We start from the raw sequence: 21,255 nt of genomic DNA, 5'->3' as shown, positions 1-21,255 counted from the left end.
GCGGAGGAGGTACGTGGGGGTGGGCGGACCCACTGGAGGTGATGAGAATAACCTCTCCGCGCCAGGAGGCTGCCCCCTAACGCGCGTCGGTGTGTTTCCCCGCGCACAGAACCCTCGGAGCATTCCGCCAAGTGGGGGCGTGAGGCTGTCCTTGGAGATGCGCCGCGTGGGCGAGGGCGGGGCAGGAGCACGGCAGGGGGAGGGGACGGGGTCCCGGTGAGCAGGAGGGTGCAGGGCGGCAGGAAGGAGGGGCCTCCACCTTTATTCCGGCCGTTGCGTGGACACTTTGCTGCGCGCGTCTGGTGCCCCCCGGCCTCCCAGTGCCTTCCACTCCGGGCAGAGGTGCCGGCTCCCGCTGGGAACAGGTTCAAGGCTTCTTACCCGAGGACGGAGCTAGCGGGAGCTCCCCGGCCTGACGGTGTTTAAAGAGAGCACAGGTCCTTTCGGAGGAGAAGGGACGGGCTGGGACCGGGAGGGGGAAGCCGAGCTCAGAGGAAGGGAGAATTCGGAAGAGCTCGCGTAGGGCCTGCACAGGGCGCGCTCACGAAGGGCACTGAGAGCATGCAGGTCCACGCACACCCCAGGGAGGTCCCGGGCAAGCTGGGAGCAGCACCCCAAAATCCACCCACCATGCCCATGTCGAGCCTCCCCCTCAGGGTACTTGTGAGCCAAAGCACCCGCGAGGAAGGGACACAGGAGCATCAAGAGATGAAATGGCTGCTTAGCAAGGCGAGGGCGGTGGCCCTCGCGACAGTCTCCACGCGGTCACAGGTCAGTCTCCTGACAGTCACCGGGGACAGGCCCTTGTCCTCAGCCAGCTGGCTTCTGGACGGAATCTCACAGCGGTAGTCACAGAAGTGCAAGATGCTGTCTGGAGCCCAGGCTGGGTGGCTCCGTTGGTTGCAGCATCGTCCCGGGCACCAGAAGGTCGCTGGTTCGAGTCCCAGTCAGGGCGCATACTCAGGTTGCAGGTTTGACCCCTGGTGGGGTGTGTGTGGGAGGCATGGATGCTTCTCTCTCACCTCAACGTCTCTCTCCCTTCCTCCTCCAGGTCCCCTTTCCAGGCAAAACCTGGGACTACCCGAAAGGCCCGTTAACAGGGCCTGGTTTAGAGAAACGAGGCTAAAAACCACACTATGCAGAGGCTTTAAAAAAGCAGAATAAAGATCTCTATGCGCGGATATGGAAAAAGTCCGCGCGATGTTATTAGGTGAAAAAACAAAAAACGATGTTGTTCGCGTTGCTGCGTGTTTCGCCTACGATACGATCTTTGGAAAGGTCTCTGAGCAGGTGCCACCTCCGATGGCCTCGGGGCAGGGCGCTGGGCAAGCAGGGGGCTGGGCAGTTTGCTTGTCGTGTTGTCTACATTTTGAGTTTGGGACCGTGTGAATGTATCACCTCGCCTCTCCCCCGACACGCAAAATAAATTCAGAGTAAAGAAAAATAGAAGCAGGAAGGGAATCTGGGCCTCAGCGGAGGGACAAATGACAGCCTGCCGTGCACCTCCGGGGCGACTGATAAATAGGCAAAGCAAGGAACAATCAAGCCGCAGGGCATGGGCTCCGGCTGTTCCCCTGAAGTCGGTCTCCATTGTCCCTTGTGGCCCTGAGGGTGGGAACAAAGCCCCAGACCACCAGCTCCGGCCACGCCCACCAACACATGCCACGCCCACCAGCACTTGCCACACCCACCAGCTCCCGCCACGCCCACCAGCACTTGCCACACCCACCAGCTCCTGTCACGCCCACCAGCACTTGCCACACCCGCCAGCTCCTGCCACACCCACCAGCTCCCGCCACGCCCACCAGCTCCCACCACGCCCACCAGCACTTGCCACACCCACCAACTCCTGTCAGGCCAACCAGCTCTGGCCACGCCCACCAGCACTTGCCACACCCACCAGCTCCCGTCACGCCCACCAGCTCTGGCCACACCCACCATGCGTGAGTAGGAGGATCCACAGCAGCCCGAGGAGGGTGAGCCCAGTCGAGCATCCATAGATGTTGGGGGGTGTGCAGCTGGACAGGACACTCTGCCCCTGTGACAGGTGCAGTGCAGGGGAGTCTGGGTCCCCGCACACACGTCAGGAAGAACCCGAGGAAGCCTCGCTCCGTGGAAAAGACAAGACCTGGCGCTCTACGAGGGCCATGACCCAGACCGACTCCGGGAGCCCTCGCCGGCACTTCCGTCTCTGTGGTCAGGGGGTTCTCGGCCAGGCTGACTTGGCGTTTCCCCCGAAGGAATGAACTTTGGAGAGTGAGCATCAGGGACGGAGAGGGGCCCTGCCTCCGGGCCGGCGTCACCCTGGGGGCCTGAAGGGAGAGCTGCCGGAGCAGGGAGACACAGGGAGGAGAAAGCGCTTGGTAAGGACGGTGGCACAGGCGTCCCTGGAGCACATGCCGGTCTGCGCTGTCCCTCCTGGGCTCACAGAGGCGTCCTGGGAGAGTCACGGAGAGTCCAGACCCCGAGGGGAGGGTCTGTGCTCATTGCTCTTGGCCGTGCGCCCTGCAAGTATGAGACAGCCCGGCAGGCTGTGGGCGATGCTGAGTGCCGGCTGTGCTCAGGCAGCGATATTCACCCTGGGGAGCAGACAGGAAAGGCCTCGTGATGCGGGCGTAGGACCCCAAGCTCTCCTCCTGGGCCTGAGGGTTCCAGGAGCCGTGGGCTTCCAGGCGCTGTGCCCCCGGGAGAAAGCGTGCCCTGGGGGCCGCTGTCGTTTGCCAGTCTCCTACCAAGGTCTCCCCGTCTTCCGAACTCCTCCGAACTCGACACATCAAAGGCCAGTCCTCCAGGGAAGGAAGCGGGGGCCCCTGTTCCTGAGACTCTCTGGGGCGTTTGCTAGAAGCAGACTCCGAGGTGAGGACTCATTTGCGGGGGTGGGTAAAGGAAGTTTTTCCAGGAGAAACGGGACGGGGAGGCAGACAGCAGGCAGCCCTGCCAGGGAAAGGCCTGGGTTCAGGAGAGCCCCGGCCTGAGCCCCCGGGTGTGCACTGCGGTCATTGAGGGTCCTCTGCTCCGGGGGAGAGGGGGCCCCACACCCATCAGCAGCTACAGGACCACCGGGGAAGATCAAACTCCCAGGCTTCCCCAGGGATCCTGCAGGGCGAGCCAGACAGACGCAGGAGCCGGAGTAGCTCTGAAGGACGCAGTGCGGGGTGCTAGCTCACTGCCCCCCGCTATGGACCAACCGTCCCCCCGCCCCCCAAATCCCTTGTTAAAGCCCTCACCCCCAGTGTGGCTACATCTGCAGACAGGACTTCAGGAGATCATTTAGGTTCAGTGAGGGCCGAACAGTGGGGCTCAATCTGATGGGACTGGTGTCCTTATAAGAAGAGACCAGCATGTGTGGTCTCTCGGAGGACACAGGGGAGAACTCTGTGAGGGCAGAGCATGGAGGCTGGGATGGGGGTCTCCCCAGAAACCGCCCTGCCAGCACCCAAGCTCTAGCTGGGAGAGAATGGGCATCTGTTGTCTAAACCCCATGGTGGTTTGTGAGGGCAGCTTGGGCTGACTCATACGCCCAGATGGGCACGGAGGCTGTCCAGGGATCCGAGGGGGCCTGGGCGGAGCGGTGCCCCCGCACGGGGTGGCCCCCTGGCCGTATTTCCTGCGGTGACAAGACGGTGCATGAATCATGTCCCTGCTCGGTTCACCAAGCACAATTATTTAAAATAGCTCTTACAGCTTTGCTCTCATTGTAATGCACATTAGAAAATAATAAAAGTACCTTCAGTGCATAATTTCAAGAATATTATTACTAAAAACGAGGGTGAATAAAAAAAAGGAAGAACAATTTAGAGCTGGTTTAAGGGAACTCTTGCGTGAGGAGCGTCCCAGCGGCACACGCTGAGATCTGCCTTTGGGCGCGTTCCCGGCCCTGGCTGACATTCCTCTGCCGTGTCCATTTTTCATTTTCTACGGCTTCCCGGCAGCATCCTTCGGATAAACTCCCCCTCTGAGCACACAGCCGCTCTCGAGTGCGGCTCAGAACACTGTCTAGTACGGGGAGGGACCCAGGGCTTCCCTGTCATCAACCTGCTTGAGTTGGATGAAAACGGCAAGTGGATTTGATGGCGGGAGGCAGCAAACAGCTGAGGACACGGCCGGACGACCGTCCTGTGATGCGCGTCCCCGAGTTCACGGCAGACAGGGCTCCGTACGGCGATGGGCTCTCTCGGCGGGGGGGAGGCATTGAAGGGTGGCCCACCATAGCTCCCAACCATCCCCACCTCGGGGTATTCACCCCTCTCTGTAACCTCCTCCCCTTGAGCGTCGCCAGCCTTGCTTCTGACGAATAGAACACAGCGAGTATTTGAAGGTCACGTGCAAGGTCAGGTCCTCAGATGCTCTGACTTCCATCGGCGGGCATTTGCTTTCTCCTGGGGTCTCCTCGCCTGTTTGCTCTGGTGCAGGGGACACCTGGCGAGAACCGAGCCGCAGAGGCCCTCGGGCCAGCCAGCGGTCCCCGGGCGACCGGATCCCACCAGTGAGCACGCACACTTGGGCACTCCTCGTCCCCAGCGGGGCCTTCCTATGAGGCTACCGACGCTGGCCGACACCTTGACTGCAGCCTGTGACGGACCCTCGAGCAGAGGACCCCGTGAAGATGTGCCTGGATCCCCGACACAGAGAAAGCAGGAGATGATGTGTGTGTTATGATAAGCTTCTGAGTTTAGGGGTCATGTGTTAGACATCAGTCGGTAACAAAGACACGTGGCCTTTGCCCTGTGGGCGGAAGGGAGGGAGGGAGCCCACTCGTCCCGGCGGAATTGCACTGTCCAGGTCTGGGAATGGGCCAGGAGCCCCACGGGGTTGGGGTTTGTGCAGACAGAGTCTGGATCCAACTCAGTGGCCACCTTTCCACCTAGCACAGAGCATAGCACCTCACGCCTGAGAAAACCAGTCGGTGTTCCCTGCAGATCCCAGTCAGGGACTGAGCGAGCCGGGACATCCATCCACGCTGTGCTGAGTGAGCGGGCCTTCCAACAGTCACAAGAGTCCTGCCCTGGGGCGGTCACCAATGCCTGAGCTGCAAACGCCCACTCTGCGGTCGACGTCAAGCTCCCCACGGTCACTGACGAGGAGCTGAGAAAAGACCAGTACTGAGCTCCGTCTGCCGAAACGCCCCGAAACGCCCAGCATGACTGACAGCGAGGAGCCCGGGGTGTGCGCACACCCCCAGGTCACAGCCGGGCCCAGACCAGCTTCCGCAAAACTCCGAGAAAAGCACGTTGTCATGGGACTGTCGGGAGCTCCACCGCAAGCCCGCCCCTCCCTGGGAGACACCTCCGGTGGTGACGCGAGGGACTGTGTACGCGCATGTCCCCGTCTGTTCATGGACACGGTCACATTTCTCTGCATGATCCACGAGGTGGGTCAAGCAGACTTCACGTGCCTTTGACACGGGAGGTTCAAGTTGGCTTTGATCTCTCGCTCATGATAAGGGGCCCAGGTGTGCGGCTCCTTCTGGCTCCCTTTCACCAGCTGAGACACTGGGACAGCAGTCCTCGCCCCCAGGCGTCCTCGTGGTCCCCGGGGGATGGACGGTGAAGGGTGGGTTTGGGGCCAGGGAGCCGCTCGGCACCAATGCTTCCACCGGCTGGATGGCCAAGGAAGGACCGAGGAGGGGGCTTTACAGCCAAACGGGAAGGTGTGGGGTTTGCCTTGGCGGCCAAGCGGCGTCCGCGTAGGAAAAGGTGTCCCGTCACGGATCATCCCCCTCTGGGGCTACTCTTCAAGGAGAGACACCGACCGGGTCATCGGGAGCCCCGAGAAATGATGCGGCTCTTTGATTCTAAGAGGGCACCGTAAGCAAAACCAGACGTGGACAAACAGTTACGTGCGAAGTCAGTCCCTGTGGCGTTACCGACGTGAACAAGACGCGAAACGACGTCAGCGTGCAGAGACACAGGTACAGGAATCGATGGGATGGGACAGTGCATGGCCGTCAGCACTTTGAGGGACAGTGAATGTCAAGAGGAGAGGTTTTCAAAATAAGCCAAATATAAGTTAAAAAAAAAATTTAAAACTCTGTAAGCAGATTATGCCTCCAAATTTGTAAAACAGGTAAATACACACACACTCACTTTATACAGACGTCACGCATGTAGAAAATACGGGCAAACCACGGGCCAGCACAGACCCCAGGGGAGGGGTATTTAGATACCATTTGACATTTGGGCTTCGTGTAACTGTTTTCCTGAGACCTAAGAAGGGTCTGTGCTGCTTTTATACACAGAAAGCTGTCATTTTAATATATGTATATATTTTTATCCGCATCCAAGGATATTTTTCTATTGATTTCTTATTTTTTTTTAGATAGAATAGGAGAGAGAGAGAGAGAGACTTGGATGGACTGCCTCCCACTGACCCTGACTGGGGCCAAGGATCAAACCAGCAACCAAGGTACGTGCCCTTGACCAGGAGTCCAACCCGAGACTCTGGTCCATGAGCCGACGCTCTGACCGGTGAGCCACACTGGCCAGGCCAGAAAGCAGTCCTTGAAACAACCGCCCAGAGGTCTGCGTAGACTCTCCACGTCCGTGTCCATCACTGCCACCGACCATCCCTTCCTGTCTCCAACTCCCTCCCCACTGGTGACCGCATCCGACCCTGTGCACTGGGCAAACAAGCCGCCTCTGGTCACCCGCGGAGATGACACGGGCCCCAGGACACACGTAGGGGCGAAGGGCATGCCTGAGCCTTGCTGACGCACAGTAGGACCTCACTAACTCGGCTCCGCTCCGCAGACGGTCGGCGCCGTGCCCTGCCCTCCGGCTGAGATGCCAGGTGGTGTCGCCCTGGATGGCGGCCGGGGGTTAGGAGCAGTGCTCGGCAGCGGCGAGTGAGTGTCCATCAAGTCCCTGCGGCGGACACTAGGCCAGGCGGACCCGCGGGGCGCCTGCGGAGGGGCGCTTACCTGTTGTGTGTGCTGGGCCCCAGGCGCTGGCACACCAGGGTGCTGGCCATGTGCTTCCCGCCGTTGCCCAGCTCCTGCTTGATGTCCCACTGCCGAGGCTCACTGGTCCGGGCGCCCAGGACGTTCACCCCCTTCTTCACCTTGGCTCTGCGGGAGGAAGACGGGCAAGAGCACCCGGGATTAGTGCCTGGCATTCCCAAGGGGCCCACGCTCCACCACGCTTCACCACTTGTCTCTTTCTAGTTTCTTTACTTTCTATTGTATCAGTGACACAGACACTGGGCACCGAGGGAGGCAAAGCTGGGGTAGGATCTGCCCCCAGACTGCAGGATTGTGACCCTGCTGTTCAGCTCTGAGGGTGAGGGGCCCCTGGATGGCCCTCCATCCAGGAAGGGGCCCAGCTGGGCAGCCGGAGAAAGGACAGCCTGCCTGGGCTGGACGGTCTCAATCGGGGGCAGCTGTGCCCTGCAGTGGACATCGGGTGATGTCTGAGGACATTTCTGTGTGTCTCGGCTGGGGTGGGGGTGCTGCCATCGAGCGGCAGAGGCCAGGGAGGCCGCCCCACGTCCCACAATGCACAGAGCAGCCCCCGCCACGCAGGCCCATCAGAAGGGTCCACAGTGCCTGGTGCAGAAACCCTGGATTCGGGAACACACGGGTCTCCCCACTCCTGTCTGTGCCTCATTTCCTTCCTCTCCGTCCTCTCTGCAGGGATTTGATGATCGCGACACGACTCTAGAGCTATCATGCTGATGGAACATATCAACACGCACAAGGAGATGGGGCGGTGTGGGGCACACACGTACGTCATACGTGGCGGTCCACAGACGATGCGCCCCAGACCATCGCGTTCACCAAGGTCACCCCAATAAGGTTAACTTTGAAAGCAGCAGCAAGGAAGAGACAATGGCGATGGGTCCCTGGAGCAATTCCCCCAAGTTATCCTGGGGGCGCCTTCCCGATCTGGCCACGGCTCGCGTGGACAAACAGAAAGGAGGGACGGACCGACAGCCCTGTCCTCAGGGAAGCGCCCCCCCACCGTCACAGGGGGCTCGGGACAAGGGGGAGCAGCTCCGGCCGTCGAAGCCCACAGACGTGAGCACCGACGTCGTCCCCATGGGGACTGCGTGCACCCCTTCTGAGGGAGAATGAGAGGAGGAGACTGGAGCAGAGGAGCCCTCCACCCCAAATCCCACGTGAGAAGGTTTCCACCAGAAATGTCACCCCGAGTCTCTGCCTGTGGAATTTTAATGAGGATTGCTCGTTTTCTCCCAATTCACAGAGGACTGTGTTGATTTTTATTTTATGTTTTTTTTTGGTACGTGCCCCTAGCGGGAACCGAACCCAGGACTCTCTGGTCCGCTCCAACCGCTGAGCCAAACTGGCCAGGGCCTATTTTATGTTTTTATTGATGTTAGAAAGAGAGGAAGGGAGAGGGAGAGAGAAACATCGATGAGAGAGAACATGGATTGGCCGCCTCCTGCACGCCCCCCACTGGGGATCGAGCCCACAACCCTGGCATGTGCCCTCCCAGGAATCGAACCCGGACCTCTCAGTCCATGGGACGACGCTGGTCCACTGAGCCCCAGCGGCCGGGGCCAACTCGCTGCTCCCTAACACACCTCAGCCCTTCCTTCAGTTTCCTGATCACTAACTGATCCCTTAGTCATGTCTTACTCTGTGTCCGCCTTCCCCGCGGAACATACGCCCCGAGAACAGGGACCGCGTTGTCTGGCTTGGGCTGTGCTTCCCCGACTGAGGCGGGCACTCCATCCCACGGGGCGGGCGTGTGAACACGCGCGGCCGAGTGTCCCAGACGCGGTGTGATCACCGCGGCACGTCAGAGAGAAACCGCTGCGTATCCCACGGCCAAATGCACAGCAGTTCCTGGCGCGGGACGGGGAGCCGGGGGCTGGGCGATGAGTCAGTGTTTGGGGAACAGATGGTGGAGCAGGTGGATGTCGACGTGGAAGGTTCCACCCAGCTCAGTAGTCCCAAAGCGTGGCCGAGGCTTCCGGGGCTCCCCTGGGCTCCCCCGACCCCATGGAGTGTCCGGGCTCCCCGGGCTGTGTGGTGTGTGCGCCCTGACCCTCCTTGGCGTGCGGACAGACCGCAGTTGTTCCCTCGGTAGCTGCTATCGTGTGATTTCTTCTCTGGGACCAGGATCAGCCCACCGCCTGCCCCTCCATGGACACATTTCACTTCCTTCGTGTGTTTGTTGTCGGAGTTCCCTTCTGGACGTAGGGCAGGCGCCCTCGTCGGCTGTGATGGGGCTCTGTCCCCCGCACCCACACAGCTCCGTCGAACTGTCACCTGAGGAAAAGGCACAGTCCTCACCGTCGGGCACGGAAGGAGTCCCAGTCTTGGCTGCCATATGGTCGCTTCCCGTACTCACAGTGGTTTCCCTGTACCACCACCCAACAGGTGGATTTGTTCTTTGGGGAGAAGACTTTGCATCACGTGGGGGTGGGGGCGCCTGCTGACCTGTGTGCCTGCGGTTGGGCGTGACCCCGGGGGTGGGAGTCAGGAACAGACCCCGGGGCAAAGAGCACCTGTCACGGGTCCTGGGTCCGAGCGTCCGACCCCAAAGGCCCCCCTGGGTGGAGCTGCTTTACGACCAGTCCCTCCTACCGGTTCAGCACGTGATGTCCCGCCCACAATCCGTTTCCATCATCCGTAGGCACGGGGACCCACAGAGAAACGCAGGGAATCCGGGGAGTCCTTTCTCCGTCAAAACAGGCATCGGGGAACCTGCTCACGTCACAAGGGACCGGCCACCGGGAGGGCGCTGGCATCCTCCAATCCCGTACAGGGTGAAGGACATGACGCTCGGCACCGGAGGCTGGGCCGCGTCCCCGTCACCTCTGCTAGAGCCCCAGAGCTTTCCAAGACGGCTCCCCGAGTCTCTGAGCTTTCTTTAGAACACAACCCGGGAACAAAGCTCACGGCGGGGCCTGGGGGAAACCCCGCCCTTTGGATGGTCACCTGAGCGAGGGCCGTGGGGACGGCAGGTCCTAGGAAGGAAGCAGCTGTCCCCTCCTCCGCACGGTTGCCAGGGTCCGATTCTCTCCCCCGACCCTGAAATCTCATCGTCACCTTCCTCTGCAGTGTGCCCACAGCTCTCAGGTCCGGGGGCCGGGAAAGGTACATGATGGGAGAATGTGAAGCGGGAGGGGTCCCCAGGGCTGGGGCACCCCGCCCAGGTCGGAAATTACTCTGGTTGTGGGTGTCCGAGCCCGACACAGACCGATGGGAGGGGAACGGGCGGAAAGTGAGAAAGCAAACGTGTTGAATGAACCCGGCATCCAGCAGGTCACCAGGACCCGACGACAGCCTCTGTCCGTCCGTCTGTCTGTCTGCGGTCTGTCTGTCTCTCAGTCTTTCTCTGTCTCTCCTAGTCTCTCTGTCTGTCCAGTCTCTGTTTCTATGACTGTCTGTCTCACAGTCTCTGTCTGTCTCACAGTCTCTGTCTGTCTGTCTCACAGCCTCTGTCTGTCTCTCTTGATCTGTCTCACAGTCTGTTTCTATGTCTGTCTGTCTCACAGTGTCTGTCTGTCTCACAGTCTCTGTCTCTGTCTGTCTGTCTCACAGTCTCTGTCTGTCTGTCTCACAGTCTCTGTCTGTCACAGTCTCTGTCTGTCTGTCCCTCTCTCTGAGCCACCCCCTTCCAGGCTGGGTCACTCAGGGCACCGTCCTTCCAGGTGGCCGTGACTGTGACCCTCCCCCAGTGGACACACAACCCTTCCTCGCACCTCCCGCAGAAGTCCCAGAAGAGTCTGGCTGAGGCACGCGGTCGCCCTGACACCCAGACGGCAGGACGGGCCCCATCTGGGCGAGGCAGAGGGGGCCTCACCGGCAGCCGTGGGGAAGGGGCTGGCAGCAGGCCGGTGACAACAACGCGTCCACAGACCCCGGCCGTGGCTCCGGGTGACGGCACCTCGATGTGAGGCGGACGACGCACATGCTCGTGCAGGTAAAGAACCTAAACACCCGTTTCCGAGACTCCGCCATCATCCAGTGGTCGCCGCGGTCCGCAAAGGGGGGTCCACGCGGCGTGGACGGAGATCACGGCAGCCGACTGGCCTGGACCCCGAGCACCAGGCCTCCAGTCCTGTCCCCTCGCAGGGCCCACTCGCCTGTCACCGTCTCGTCAGAGGGCGGGAGAAAGAGGAAGACGTTGCCAAGGAAACAGTCCTCCCAGGAGGGGGAGGTCTTCTCCGTGTCCTGCTGACCCTCGGCACCGCCAGGCGGGGTCTGGAAGCGCCTTCGAGCGGACACTCACCGCCCGGACGACTCAGCCTGGTAGCGTGTCGCTACACGTTGGGTCAATTTCCACCCAATTTATTCTCATCCTCAGTGTCCAGCTCTGTGTGTTCCCGTTAATTACTTTCCTTCTGCTGGAGAAATAGGATATTTGTGGAGGACTTGCCTCCTTCCGCACGGTGCCCGCTCGGCACTGGTGGCGGGAATGTCCCAATGCACAGCCCCTTCTCGGAGTCACGCACCACCAGGGCGGCGGACGGAGGTGACGGGATCTTCGCAACAGCGACACGGGTGAGTCAGACCAGAGAGGTCTGCCAAGGCCGATCCAGTACTTTTCTAGATCGAGAAGGGTGAGCCAGGCGGGCGGCCACTGTGCCCACGTCCCCGTGAATTAGCTCGTCGTCCCATTTCTAAAACGAAACCAGCCAACCATGTGCCCGCCTCTGTATCGTAGCTGGAAGGGACACGTCTGCGTACCAAAGGAGAGACCGTCATTTTCCTCCGCGACTCAGGGCCCCGCCAGGAAGCGCTCCAGGCTGCAGACATGACATCCGGACGCTAGATGGCGCCACGGGGGGAACCAAAGTGAGGAGGAGGGAGGAAGGGACGACGTTTGTGGTCCCTGTTATCAGCGCATCAGTAGGATTCAGGGGGGGAACGGGAGAACTGGAACCCAGAACCCCTCCGTGTCATCCTACGGAGAGCCAGGCGGCTCATTACCTCTGAGAGCGGGTTCCTCAGCCTGGGCACTACTGAGCTCGGGACCGGGCGCGTCTTTGCCAGGGGGGCTGTCCTGTGCGTTGTAGGACTTTCCTGGCCTCTCCCCGTGTTGTGACAATAAAAAAGTGTCCCCAGATATTGCATTGTGACAATAAAAAAGTGTCCCCAAATATTTTTCTTTTTCCACTTGTTTTTGATCACTTAGAAATGTAAGTGCCATGCTTAGCGACCGGCCAGATCGGCCGTGGGCCATGGTCTCCCAACCCCTCTTCTCAGCCGACGGGCCAGCCTCCTGTCCCCAGACGCGGAAGGATTAGGATTTCCGTGTGGGACACGGTGAGATCTTTCTCTGAGCTCTGTGTTTCGAACACTCACGCAGGCACGAAAATGCAGAGAAAGGTGTTTGTTCTGTGTTCCCAACCCAGCCTGCCCCCCACCCCCACCCCGCGAATGCTGAGCGCTCGTGACCCAGGCGAGGAAGGGAACAGGTGCAAGGGAACAGGTGGTCCGAGCCCTCCCGGGGTCGAACGGCTGTGCCAGTCCTTGAGGAGGCTCCGTCGCCCTGGTTGGAAAGTCGGCCCTGAGACGAGGCTGCCCGGCGTGTTTGAAGGCTGGACGTTGTCTTATCCCCTCCGGGGAGCAGGGAGCAGGTCCACCTGAAGAGCAGGAGCCAAGCACTCTCCCTCCCCCGTGGCAGAAGAGAAGGGGCGTGCAGGGCACCCACAGACAAGATTTCTGAGTGCCCTTTGGGCCCACGCTCCGGGCGGAAGTCTCCCTGGGAGGGTCACCGGGCCGTTCCTCCCTCGCCGGCCGCCGGGCGTTAAAAGGGGTGGAAGTGAGTCTCCGCTGGTCGGCCGCAGGATTGCTTATTATTTTTTCTTTAAGCACCGTAAGTGTTCAGAGAGGGAGGGAACGAGACAGAAGTGCTTTTCAACAAACAGCCGGCGGCTCAGTTGAAGATGGCAACGCGGTGGTAACCACGGCCGAGCCTTCCCAAGCGCCGATCCGCGTGGGCCCCGCGTGCGCCTTTCGAGGGAGCGGAGACCTGCTCCCCCGCCCCGCGCTGCTGGGCTCGGGTGGGGTGTGCAGACTTGGACAGCGTTGGGGAGAGACGTGCACACCCGGAGGCTGCTGGTTACGGGACGGAGGGGCGGCCGCACACCCAGCAGTGTCTGTCTCCGCGGCCGTCGCCACCTTCTCTGGACCTGCTGCCGGGAACAGGTCACATCCCGGTCCCCTGACGGGGCACCAACGCCAGTGTCCGTTCTGCAGAGCCTGGTCAGGGCCCTCGGCGGGACGGCAGGTGCATGCATGGCCTCCATTCTCTGTCCCTTCCTGTCACCGGATGTAGGACGGGGTGGCTGCTCACCTTCTCCCCACCTCGGAGCAATGCCTGGGCCTCCTTGAACTACGCGCACAGGCTGGCCGGACGGTGAGCAGGGCCCAGCCTCGGCTCCGGAAGCCGCGGACACGCTCCCTGGCTCATGGTCCTCTGCTCCTGCGGGGGCGGGGGGGGGGCGGAGCCGCTGAGCTGGTCCCAGGGGAGGCTGAGACCACCTGCGCCCCAGACACACGTCACAATGCCAGACCCACAAAACACGACTCAGCCGGAAGCCGCCGAGGGTTTGAACAGCAGGAGTTCTGAACCGAGGGTGGCCTCGCCCAGGACTCTGCCGTGTGTGGTCATCTGCGAGCTGGCATTTCGTGGGCGGGGCCAGGGATGCCGTGGAAGGGCCAGCAATGCCCGGCACAGCCTCGCCACCACAGGGCACCGGCTCTACCGCCAGCAGCGCCAGGTTGAGGCCCCGGCTCACAGACGCTTGCCAGAGTCTCTGGTGGAGAGACGCACGGACAGGAGAGATGCATCGACAGGAGAGACGCACTGACAGGAACGACACACGGACAGGACAGACGCACGGACAGGACAGACGCACGGACAGGAGAGACGCACGGACAGGAGAGACGCACGGACAGGACAGACCCACAGACAGGACAGACGCACGGACAGGAGAGACATGCAGATTGAGGGCAGGAGCTGACAGGCCAGGGTCCCTGAGCCCAACCCAGCCTGCTGCTGCTGTTTGCAAATAGTCCGACTGGCTTGTCGCAGTCTCGCAGTCCAGGTGCTGTCTCTGGCCGTCTCCGCAGTCTGATGGCAGAGCCGGGTCGTGGTGGCAAAGACCTTCTGGCTCGCAGAGTAAAACAGCTACCCTCCGGCCCTTTCGAGTCTGCCCGCCTGACAGAAGGGCCGTCAGAACCGGAAGGCTCTGCCCCCCTCAGTGAATCCGATGTGCCGGGGTCTGGGTCACTCCCTGGATGCTCGGCGGGCTGCGGCTCCTGGGATCCGCGGGCTCTGAGCAGCCCTGATGGGCTGGGTGGGACTGACCTGCACGCCCTTTAGCCACTGCCCAGGAAGTACGTCCTGCCCTCTGCTGTCCTGCGCACGTGCCTCCCCGACTGGCTGCTGCGGGGGAGCCAGCTCACGAGGACGTAGGACCGGCCCGCAGGGAACAGAGGGGCAGGCGGCAAACAGGACATCAGCAGGTGCGTTCGCCCCGCCCGAGCTGCAGGACGGGCGCGGAGTCCGTGGGGCTGGCGCCGGGCCAGGAGGAAGGGACTTCAGACGGAAGACAAACGTGTCTTCTCCACCGGAGTCCACTGGTCTGATGGCGTCCGTCACAGCTGGGACAGCGGCTCTTCCCTTCCTGATGACCCAGCAAAAACGAAGCGAGTGGCCACCGGCCGGCCTGGCGTCCTGCCCGCACACCCCAGCCCCCCTCAGAATTCAAATCGGCCGAGTCGGTGCTTTTCCAGTAGACGGCGCCAGGCACTCGAGGTGCGACATCCACCTACGGGGTGTCCAGCAGCGCGACGGAGAAGGACAGAGCGACACCATGTGCCCACAGGGCAGCACTGAGCGTCCTTTCGTGAAACTGTTTCACACGTCGGTGTGTGCGCACCGATGTATCTACATGTGCACACGGACAGGTGTCCTACAAGCATGTGTCACAGGGCGGGTGCGTGGCACACTCCCCTCACCCTGTGTTCTGGGTCGCAGTGCAAAGTGTGTTTCCGTGTGCGACCAATGGTGGCGAGGCCCTGCCTGAAGCGGGGGGGTGTTTCCGGAGGCGCTAGAACTGCTCTGCAGACGACTCGGCAGCGGGACAGAGTCAAGAAGTCGGAGACCGAGTCCCACGCCCTCCTGCTGAGGAAGCACAATCAGCCATTCTTTTTCGTGTCCCCGAAAAGCGACCTAATGTCAACCACGGGGCACACTGCCCACGAGGCTGGGCTCAGTTCTTGGCGAGCTCGGAGGCCGGAGCGTCAGCGGGCGAGAAAGGCGCAGAGGGAGAACGAGGCCGGTTCCGCGGGGTCTCTGGAGCACAGTCACGATGTGTGTTAGCACCGCAACCCGTGTTCTGCTACGTGATATGTTCACTGGGTTCCGTGTGTCCTAAGGAATCATACCTGCACCAGTGCAGACTTTTATGGGATTTAAAATGAGGTACATAATTACATCAGTAACAATGTTACTGTACTACCTAAAATTAGCACATTTGGGGACATCTTGACTTTGCCCAACCCTCCCCATTGCTTCTCCCCTGAGGTTGTCAGAGTTGATCCCTTTAAAAGGCAAACTGGATCCCTCCCCTACGCAGCGGGCTTCCCTGGGCTCCTCTGAGGAGGTCCCAGCCCCCACCCATTCCACTCCTGCCTCAATGGGGCCCCTCACCAGGCCATCAGGCGGTGCCTCTAACTGGCCCAACCCCCTGTCACCCCAAAGCTGGTCCTTCCTCTGAACTGCTCTCTCTTTGCATAATACCTTCACTCTGCTCATCCAGTGCTCACCTGCACAGGTGTGCCCGACCCTGCCCACCTGCACAGGTGTGCCTGACCCCGCCCCTTGCACAGATGTGCCCGACCCTGCCCACCTGCACAGGTGTGCCTGACCCCGCCCCTTGCACAGGTGTACCCGACCCTGCCCACCTGCACAGGTGTACCCGACCCTGCCCACCTGCACAGGTGTGCCTGACCCCGCCTACTCGCACAGGTGTGCCCGACCCCGCCCACCTGCACAGGTGTGCCTGACCCCGCCCCTTGCACAGGTGTGCCCGACCCTGCCCACCTGCACAGGTGTACCCGACACCTGCCCACCTGCACCCACTAGCATCACTAGCACCTGATACGTCCCTGTCCGGCTCTGACCCCCTGCGCCCATCAGACCTCCGCCCGTCTCCCCCACTGGACAGTAAGCCCCAGGAGGGCAGAGGCCAGCGCCTGATGGGCACACGTCTTGTTTGGTGACTCCGCGGATGGACAGATGAACGATGGACAGACGCATGTGGGTTCTGACAAGCGGAGACACACAGGGCTGGTTTCTAAGGCACCCCACCCTGCGCTCTCCCACACGCCAGGCTTCTTTGCAGAACCCTCCAGCGCACCCAGCCAGAAGCCCCAGGGACACGCTCCACGCCAGCCCCGGCCAGCGCTGGGAGGCCCCGGCGGACCCGCCGCCTGCACCCGAGGCTCAGGGGCCAGCGTGGAGTCGGTCCCCTCCAGGGCACAGGGTGCAAGCCACAACTGGAAGGGAAGGAAGGAGAAAACAAGACTTCGCTCCGTCGGCTCACTGTCACTGTAACAACCAGCCTCGACTCCCCACCTGCTCAAACATCCGCTAATTGAATCCAATCATTTAGGCTATAGCCCGAGCCAGCGCGGCTACTATCAGCCGAGACCCCGCAATGCTGCTTCCTGAGATGTGACAACTGGGCGTTTCTATGAAGAATGAATTTCCTGCTGGTGCGGAATAGAAGCGCAGGCAGGTGTCTGTCCCCATTGTCCCCGCCTGCCCTCGGCGTCTTTTTCAATTTCCCAAACAAAGCGATGAGGGAAGAAGCCACCCAAACACACGCGGATGGCGGGTACACGCAGTCCGGATCGGCGACGCGTCGGACGCTGGCTAACTCCCCCTGGTCGGACGGGTTTCCGAGGGCAGCTGGGACACAGGGCGACTCCAGCGTCCTTCCTGCGCAGACGGCACTGTGAACGTGACCGGCTCGTCTCGGGTCCCTGACAAGGCGACTCCAGCGTCCTTCCTGCGCAGACGGCACTGTGAACATGACCGGCTCGTCTCGGGTCCCTGACGTCAGTCTCGCGCTGCGCCAGCCTCACGTCCTGGGCAAGCACACCCAGCTGAGGGTCCCTGTGTCCCTACCACGTGGCCATCGGCATTCTTGTCCCCCACCTGCGACCCCTCCCCCGCCCTGCATCAGGTGGAAGTCCTATCAGCCTCCAGGCTCCAGCGCCCAGGTCCCCCCGAGTCTTCACCTGGTTTACCTGGAGGAAGCGGCCCTCCTCCCCCAACACCTGTGACTTCCACGGACACACCGTCCCCAGCACCCTCCTCGCGGCCCTGCCGAGACCTCACACGGCGGCTCTGGTCGAACGGACGGCTCGTAAAGACTCGCGTGCATTTGCCTGGGTTTTGCCCCTTAACAAGGGGCACGGGCAGGGGACAGCCGGGGTGTGACAGTGGCCCGCGGACCTTTCAAACCCGCACACCACACTGAGCACATTCGATCACCAGCCAATGAGGTGGAGGCCGTGCGAACTCGGTCCCACAGACCCAGCCCCTCCCTCTCTACTGGGGAGCCTGCCCCCTGCCAGGACGTCAGAGGCACCTGTCAGCCGCAAGTTCACCCGCCAGAGCGTGTCCGGCGGGAGGAAGCCACTTCCTGCCCAGCGCACAACAAGGAGACCTTCCTGCTTCCGGCTCCCTTGTCACTTCTCGGGGACAGAACAGACCCTCCGTGGTCCCGCCCGAACCCAAGCTCAGGTGGCTGAGTCTCAAGCGTGCCGCGATGCCCGGGATTTGAGCTCTGCTGTGTCTGGAATCAGCACCCCACTGGGGGACAGTCTTGATGTGAAATGGCCCTGAATTCAGAGGACGGATGGGGGAGCAGGGGCCCCTCGTAACTGGGCCGCGGTTTATTTACCGACCAGCTCCCGGCTTCAAGCTATCACCACATCCGAGACTCGCCTTATCTCAGGCTTACCTGGAATACCCCAAATTAAGGTATTTCCTGGCCCTCTGAAGTCACAGTTGGGGTGCGGGGGGGGGGCAGGAAAGATACAACAAGGATCGTTTTTTAAAAAAGAAAACAAAATGTTCCGCTTATCTGGCCTCTCGTAGTTCCTTTCGTAGGTTCGGAGGGTGCGGGGATTGACTGACGAAGGAAATTCGTTCAGCCTCTCCGCTCTACCCCGTGCAAAGCAAATCACCCGCCTCCCCTCTGCCCGGAGCCCAGTGGTAACAGGGACAGAGTCCCCGCCTGGTGCAGAGGCTGGGACCTGTGTGTCCTCAGCACCCAGCGGGGGCAGCAGGAGCCCCTGCGGAACATCATTTGCACACAAACTGCCTTGGGGCTGCATCTGCCTGTTGCTGGTTTGGGGGCCTAGGGTGTCCACGGGGGACCGGAGTACTGAGGCTATTGTGCTCAAGTCTCTTGTGCCGTTTGCTCTTCAGGCCAAGGTAGGAGTGACCAGGTTCCCTCCTCACTGCCCCCGTCCACGCGCGGGTCACAGGGCGCAGCTGTGACATCGGAGCCCAGGCCCCCGACACCTGCGGGAAGGCCTGGTGGACGGTCCGAGAGCCAGAGCGTAAGGGTGCGGCCCCGGAGGCCGAGGGGAACGCGGAGGGTGTGACGTGGGGGCTCTCACAACAAGGAGGAACGACCTCCACGTGTTTCCACAGGTGTGTGGGCAGCGCGGCGGGCGAGCGAGAGCCCCACGCGGGGTCTCGGCGGCTCAGCCCTGTCCCTGGCACCTGGGCACGGCCACGGGGGTGGCAGGGAGGAACGGGCATGATGGAGCATGTCTGCCATGTTCACGTGTCCTGAATTCCTCGCCCATGGTTCTGTTCAATCATCAAGAACCGTGCAAATGCCCTGCCGGTGTGCTCAGCGGTTAGAGCGTCGGCCCGTGGACCAAAGAGTCACAGGTTCGATTCCGGTCAAGGGCGCGTACCTCGGTTGCGGTTCGTCCCCGGCCCTGGTTGGGGTCATGCGGGAGGCAAACAGTGGGTGTGTCTCTCTCACATCGATGTTTCTCTCTCTCCCTCCCTCTCTATCTGAAGATAAATGGAAAAGTGTCCTAGGGTGAGGACTGAATAAATAAATAAACAAAATAAAATAAAGAGATTAAAAAAAAACCCCGTGCCAACCACGCTCAGCTCGCCGGCTGTATGAGACGGCACATCAGATCCAACCTCGGTCCAGAGTCTGCAGACCTCCGGAGGCTGGAACCCGGCTCCAGGGTCACCTACATTCATCCAAGGCGGGGTGTCCCGAGGGGTGCGCTGTTGTGTTATTTCACCTTCCCTGGCTCCTCCTCTCCGCTGGGCCCTGGGAGGCTGGGACGGATGAAACCCAGCTCTCGTCCCCAAGGGGGCGCCAGTCGAGGGTACCGTCAGCCACGGGGCACCCGCTGCAGTTCACAGAACAGGACACGGCTTCTAAGAGCTCGGGTGCCGCCGGACCAGGGGTCAGGGACCAGATGACCACACACTACACTGGTCTAGGGGAACCCCCAGTGAAGAGAAGACCCCCATCCCTGACAGTGGGCGAGATCCTGGACACCAGAGGCAGACCTGCCGGCTCCTGCTAACCAACACTCGGACGGGGTGAGCCTCCGGGGCCACTGCGGGGGGTCTGTGCTGCTGTGGGACCCGCCTGCCCCCCACGCTCCCGCATCCCCTCGGCCCACATATGAGTGGGTAGCCCGCTAACTGTCCTAGCTGTCCCCCGACAGCTGAAATGCCTCACCCACGGACGGCACCACCCAGCCTGAGTAGCTCCTGGCACAAGCTGCCATCATCGGGCACCTGTCTCTGGGGTACAGGCACCTTGTTAAACAGCGAGCCCCAGTGCGCAGCTGCCGAATCGGCTGGCCGGGCACCACCACAGGCACCGCGCCGACCCGGGCAGGAAGCTGGAGTTCTCCTCCATTTATTCCTCGGTTCCCATTTCATCCAGACCCCGTGCGTCGTCCGCTTGCAAAATGAACCCCAGAGGGCGGAAGGTGACAGGACGCAGGGTGTTCCGGGTCACACTCATTTGGGACCACGTTCGAGAGAGGAAACGGGTTCCTGCTAATCCCCTCCCCCCGATGCTCATCTTCCGCCGCAATAAACGTGCACCTTCCAGAAACAGCCCCGAGCCCCGGAGGAGAGGCTCTGAAGCGATATCGCCCACGCCGACGGCACTGCACCTCCCGCAGCCCCGGCGTCCTTGGCAAAGCGGCTGCGGGCCCTGGACGGCCGCCGCGCAAAGCCGCGAAGCCGGGCGGTGGCCGGAGGAACAAACAGGGAGAACCCGGTGGGGAAAGGGGAAGAGACGAAAGGACTCCGACGGGGGCCTGGGTCCCGCACTCCTACATCGAAACCCTGCCCTTGCAACAAAGTCAATGAATTTGGTGGACAGTCCGAAAGTCCGGGCGCCAGGCAAAGCCCCCAGGTGAGGTCGGCGACGCACCTTTGATTTTCTTTATTGATTTTAGAGAGAGAGGAAGGGAGAGGGAGAGAGAGACAACGATGAGAGAGAACATCGATGGGCCGCCTCCTGCATGCCCTTCGCTGGGGATCGGGCCCTCAGCCTGGAAGTGTGCCCTCAGCCTGGGCATGTGCCCTGACCGAGAATGAACCGGGACCTCCTGGTGCAGGGTCGACGCTCGACCACGGAGCCACACGGGCCGGGCAGGTGCTGCACCTTTGAGACTCAGTTGAGCGATTTCTCCCTTTCCCTCCCGTCACAAGAGTTACACGTGAAGGCAGACTGGCCGAGGCAGGAGTGGCGTGTCCAACTCGAATCGGGTGAATCGGGAAAGAAATGTGTTTTCCTCCAGGGACACAGGGCTTCCGGCTTCAGAGTCGGCTGCCCGTGGCGTGGTCAGTGGTCAGTGGTCAGTGGTCAGGGACCCGCCTCCTTCCTCCCCTCCCCTCTGCCACGCCCAGGTTGGCTCTAGCCTCCAGCAGGGGTGTGGGTGACCCCTGAATTCCAGATGGCACTTTAGACACAGCAACACCGGAGAAAGAGGGGGACTTGCTCTCCAGGGATGCCAGCAGGACCGTGTCCCTCCCTGAGTCAATGGGCAATGAAAGGGTCGGCTTTTCCTGAGAGCTGCTGGGACGGTTTTAAGATGTGGCCCCAACAGGCCCCAAGTTCTTTACCACGTTTCACCAAGAGGGGGCATCAATGTCACCTCCCAGGGAATCTCCGTGGGCTGCTGGTGGCCTCCACCATCGGAGCACGGAGAATGGCAGGAAGGGGAATGTGAAACCCAAAGTCAGTTTCGGA

The 21,255-nt window shown here is 61.4% G+C and overlaps 1 protein-coding gene across 1 annotated transcript in view; it reads right to left on the bottom strand.

Moving 5' to 3' along the window:
* The window catches only part of TMEM132C (transmembrane protein 132C), a 94,286-nt gene that overhangs the window by 48,952 nt on the left and 24,079 nt on the right, over positions 1 to 21,255 (bottom strand). Inside the window, exon 3 of the mRNA XM_036277305.1 lies at positions 6,920 to 7,066. Coding sequence (XP_036133198.1) covers positions 6,920 to 7,066 — 147 coding nt within the window. The remainder of the gene's footprint in view (positions 1 to 6,919; positions 7,067 to 21,255) is intronic.

The sequence above is a fragment of the Molossus molossus genome, unplaced genomic scaffold (genome assembly GCF_014108415.1).
Source record: "Molossus molossus isolate mMolMol1 unplaced genomic scaffold, mMolMol1.p scaffold_m16_p_22, whole genome shotgun sequence".
Taxonomy (NCBI): domain Eukaryota; kingdom Metazoa; phylum Chordata; class Mammalia; order Chiroptera; family Molossidae; genus Molossus; species Molossus molossus.
This window is presented reverse-complemented; position numbering and strand designations above follow the sequence as displayed.